This window comes from Protopterus annectens, chromosome 1.part0, assembly GCF_019279795.1.
Source record: "Protopterus annectens isolate FY-2018-M chromosome 1.part0, PAN1.0, whole genome shotgun sequence".
In the NCBI taxonomy this organism is placed as follows: Eukaryota; Metazoa; Chordata; order Ceratodontiformes; family Protopteridae; genus Protopterus; species Protopterus annectens.
In genome coordinates, this window is record NC_056725.1 from 550,583,776 (window position 1) to 550,588,533 (window position 4,758).

General features: G+C 38.9%; 1 protein-coding gene across 1 annotated transcript in view; it reads left to right on the forward strand.

The window, feature by feature from the left end:
* The first annotated feature begins 989 nt into the window (after window positions 1–989).
* The window catches only part of SMYD2 (SET and MYND domain containing 2), a 762,982-nt gene continuing 759,213 nt past the window's right edge, over window positions 990–4,758 (forward strand). The window contains exon 1 of the mRNA XM_044061287.1: window positions 990–1,413. Coding sequence (XP_043917222.1) covers window positions 1,229–1,413 — 185 coding nt within the window. The 5' untranslated portion in view covers window positions 990–1,228. The remainder of the gene's footprint in view (window positions 1,414–4,758) is intronic.

Below are 4,758 nucleotides of genomic sequence, written 5' to 3' on the forward strand. Positions count from 1 at the left end.
AGGCAAAACTTGAAAAGGAAATGACAGAGGTCTTAGCTTCAGATTCAGAAATGTCAGCCAGAACACTCCCAAACTTATAATGAAGAGCTAGAACATACTTGGTCATTTGGGTCTGGTAATTTATTACCCTGAAGGCTAAGGTGGCAGAGGTATACACCTTCTTACCGTACCTGTCCATAGCTCTTCTATCTTTATCAGAAGGTAAAAGCTTAGAGGAAAGAATCAATTTAGATGGATAGTCAGAAGACAGAGAAATTACTGCAGGGCCAGAAGGCTTAAAAATGTACCCTTTTCTCCACTGTAGTGTGATCTCGGAGTTGGTATATATAATCTGCAGGGGTGTAAGGGGGTGCACTAGTCGAGGTAGAATGACATAATTTTTAAGTCTCTGCTGGCACACATATAGGTGTCTTCAATTTTTCTATTGTATTACTCACCTTTTATCTTAGAAAAACAGTATGCTATTTGATACACACACACCCACACAGATTTAAATATAGGTACACTAAGGATAGTATATATGCATATGCTATGTGTGTGTATCTACTACAGCTTTTAAAAGTATGCCTAGGGTTCTGAAGTTGCTGGGCTTAAACTGGTTGACAGCTGAAGAGGTTCATAGGTGGTTATTGGGCTATTGACCCGAAGGGCTTTATAAGCCTAACCTTATGTGCAGCCCAATATAATACTAGATAAACCCAACATAAAGTGTCTTGCCTAAATTGCCAACCTCTCTTGTCTATGCAGAATCAAAAAAGATTAAAATTTCGAAACACTGAAAAAAAGATGGTGTTCTAACCCTTTAAACAGCGTATTACAGAAATCTGCTTTAAAGCTGCAGTTGCTTCTTTGACAACTGTTTCTACCACGTGGACTGCATTATTGCAGGCGAAGGATAATTTTAGTTCTTTGCTCTGACAGCTGTGTGCGTCTCGTTTTTTTCAGGTCCCTACGCACGCTCAGATTTGCATCACAACAGTCGCGTATAGGCAGGAACAGGAAACGAATAAGTTGGGCTTTGGGGCTGAGCGGAATCCTGCAGTACTTGTTTTCCCACTGTCTGTTTCCATTTATGTATATACTACAGAGTGACCAAATGACGCCCCCAACCTAAAAACGTGGATCTGTAACTGGTACACGGCAAGCGGGTTGAGAACAAGGCAGATATATTATTGTCATTTGCAGAAAAAGAGTGGAAAATAGTCGGTATAAAACAGGTGGAGAAAGAATGAAGTCAGAAAGGCCATTAGGTGAAATAGAAGGGACAGAAAGGTTCCTCAGTGATGGTAAAGGTAGAGGACTCCGGGCTGCGAATCACTTCAAAGTGGGTGATCTAGTTTTTAGCTGCCCTGCTTATACTAGTGTGCTGACAGTCAACGAACGGGGCAACCACTGCGACTTTTGTTTTACTAGGTATGTGATTATGGGAGATCCTTGTCTTGCTTAGTGAACTGCAGGTACTACTTTCAGGTAGCATGTGCCTTTTGATATAGGCAAGTGTGGGTACATCTGGTAATCGTTACCACATTGGGTGCATATGGTGGTGCTGCTGCTGCTGTTGATGGTGGGTGCCGGGTTATGCCTTGAACTTGCTGCAGCTGGCAGCAGTTATTTGTCTGCACGCTGCTTAAGCAGCTACATGTGTATTGTATGGTTTACATGTGAACGTCGCGCAGCACTGATTAATCTTTTAACTCTACTATTAAATGTAGACACACTGGCGTTTAAGTTCTCAACTATTGTGTACTTCCATCAAGTTGGGCCTGTGTATTCTTTTCATTGCTCTGTTATGGATTCTTCTGGGTCCTATTGCTCGTGAAATAACCTCTAGTTTCTCCTACCTACTGCATTCTTGGCATAGCAGTCACCCCTCTTGTCTAAAATCAGATCACAGCCAAAATTATCCGGGACAAAAGGCACAAAAATTGGGGCACAGCTAAAATATTGACAGTATTGACTTAAAAAGTTGTTAGTGTAAGATGACTTGTATTACTGTGCATTTTCTGATGAACAATAAGAATTTAACTGATAATCTGGAATTTTGAAATTACTTTATACTTTTGCTGTTTTGTCACAAAATCACATTTATTTGAGGCTAAGAGCAAATTTTAGAGGTAGAATTGGGGATCCTTAAGAGACATGGACTGCAAGTATAACAAATGTTCATGTTTTTGATACTCACTGAACAAGTGTGTGTAAGTGGTATAATTGACAGAAGAGGTTGACATAAATAGGAGCAAGTGCCTCCATGAGTGGAGATGGAACGCTGCACTCTAAGAGGTAGATTGTCATCATTTTTTAAATCTCCTGTTGGCGTATACAGTAAACTCTCAGTTAATCAGAACTCAAGCAACCAGAAAAAAAAATCTAAGAAATACAGTACAGTTTTCATGTCTTGCACTTTGTCACCCCCCTGCAGAAACAAACCTTATGTTTTTAGTGTGTTAGAGTTTTAAAAAGGAAGATTAGGAATAAATTACCTCTCTCCCTGACCTAAGAACAAGTCAAACCAAACAAATAGTATAGGGTACAGTATTAGTCAGGCCTATTTTTAATAGTAAGTCTCATGCAACCAGGAACTACAGTTTAGAATCTACCAATCCCCATGGGTGCCGGTTAACTGAGTTTACTGTATATAGGTGTCTTCACTTTTTACTGTTGTGCATTAGGTTGTTTTGTAACAGTCTGTATAAATAACAAGAAAGTATACTATTGTTGCTTGAAAAAAGATAGTTGAAGCTTTTAACTGCTGAACTCATAAAATATAGTACCAGGCTTAGTGCTCGGCAGGAGGGCTGTCCAGCCTCAGTTTTCTCATGCATGCTAACTCTAACCCAACCTTTAACCTACACATTAGCTAATAAAAATCCTTTTTCTTAACAGTACCTCTAGACAAGACACTTGGAGACACACACACACACACACACACACACACACACACACACACACACACACACCCACCCCAACTATTGGAGACACGCACCCTTCATCTATCCCCTAACCTAGCTGTTACTCTAATCCTGACCCACATACACTTGTAGGCAGATACACACATGCACACCACTAATTCTCTCTCTCAACATAAGCCTTAATCTAGCCTTAAGCTGCAGAGATGCACATTATCTATTCCTTTGCATAGTCCTTATTGTTACCCTAAACAGCAGACACTCGCACACTCCCAACCCTAATATCAAAGCCATGTACCTTAAATCCAGTGTAGGGGACAGAGTTACCTTAACATGCAGAGACGCAATACTAAATCTATCCCTTTACATAGTTCTTACTGTTACCCTAACTAGCAGACACTTGCACTCTCCCATCCCTAATGTCAAAGCCATGTACCTTAAATCCAATATAGGGGACAGCAAACGCTGGAGACGATTATATCAATGTATGATATAGAAAAACAAAAGTTTGTTTCATTGACAGAACAAAATGAAACTGTGTAATTTTTGGGGTATATTTTCTTTACGAGTTACATAATGATGATTTCAGGCTTTGCTTGACTTGCTCTCTGTTATTCCATTTTGCTTGGCTCTTTAAACATTTGATGATATTCCATTGTGACTCTTAATTGGAATTTTGGAAGAAGACCATGGATTGAAGTCAAGTGTTAATTTATGTGCAGTAAGTTGGTAAATTGAGAAGCAGGTGCTGTCATACCATGGCTATCTGAGGTGTTTGTTTTGTTTCTTAACTATTCCTTCCAGTATGCCATGATGCTCAAGGTTGGGCATATTTATAGGCATTGCAAATATCCTGTTTGCGTGGGTGACATTTCTCTCAACTGCTGTACCTATTCCGTTTTGCACTAATTCCATGTAACAGTTTGTTGGTCTACACTCGGAACCATCTTTTAAGGCATACCCAAAAATGCTGTTGCACCCTTCACTTGAGAGAAGTGAATGGGTATGACCTCACCATCTCTGTCTTGCTCCCATTCATCTCCTACAGTGCACAAGTCACTAGTCAAATTCTACTTTTCTGGTCATAGCCAGGGCTTCATCCCCTGTATGTTATGGAAGAGATGCTTTAAAAACTGAATGTGTAAGTGAGACTGTTTTCTGTACAGTCATTTAGTTATTATCCTGTCTCTGAAACTTGAGTTTTGAGTGTTCAGCAGTGGTATGAGATAACCATACAGACCAGCTAATAACATTTCCTAAATTAAATTAGGAGTTCTCCATTAGCAGATTACATTATAACTCAGGAAGCAGCTTTTCCAGAGTCTGTCATAAATCCCTTTCACTCTTCTTTGTGAACTACATAACTGTTGTTGAAGAAATAACTTACTGCATTCCCTCATGATGTCATCGAAATTCTCAGACAAGCTTAATTATAAAATATTCTGGTATTGGATCAGGCAGACATTCAGACAAAGCTACACTGACTGCAATACATGCTCATTTTTTATAGCAGAAAGTACTTCATTTTTATTGTGTTTTGACTTTATCAATAGTTTACTTGTTCATTCAGTTAATAAAACAACAATTTAATCTAGTGCTTGAAGGATGCCATGTCTTTCATGTGAAAGGAGTCTTTATGCTTTTCAGAGAAATTTTAATTTGTGACATTACAGGTATTAAACTGTGACATATTGACAGACTAGTTCAGTAATTTAGCTTGCTACAGGATTTCAGGACAAATAAGGTTCATGCTCCTTAGAGATGAGCACTTAGCTTTATGGTAGAGCATTGTAATAATTTAGCAAATGTCATTTTTAATAAGTGATTCTCTAAGTATACAGAATATTTCAGA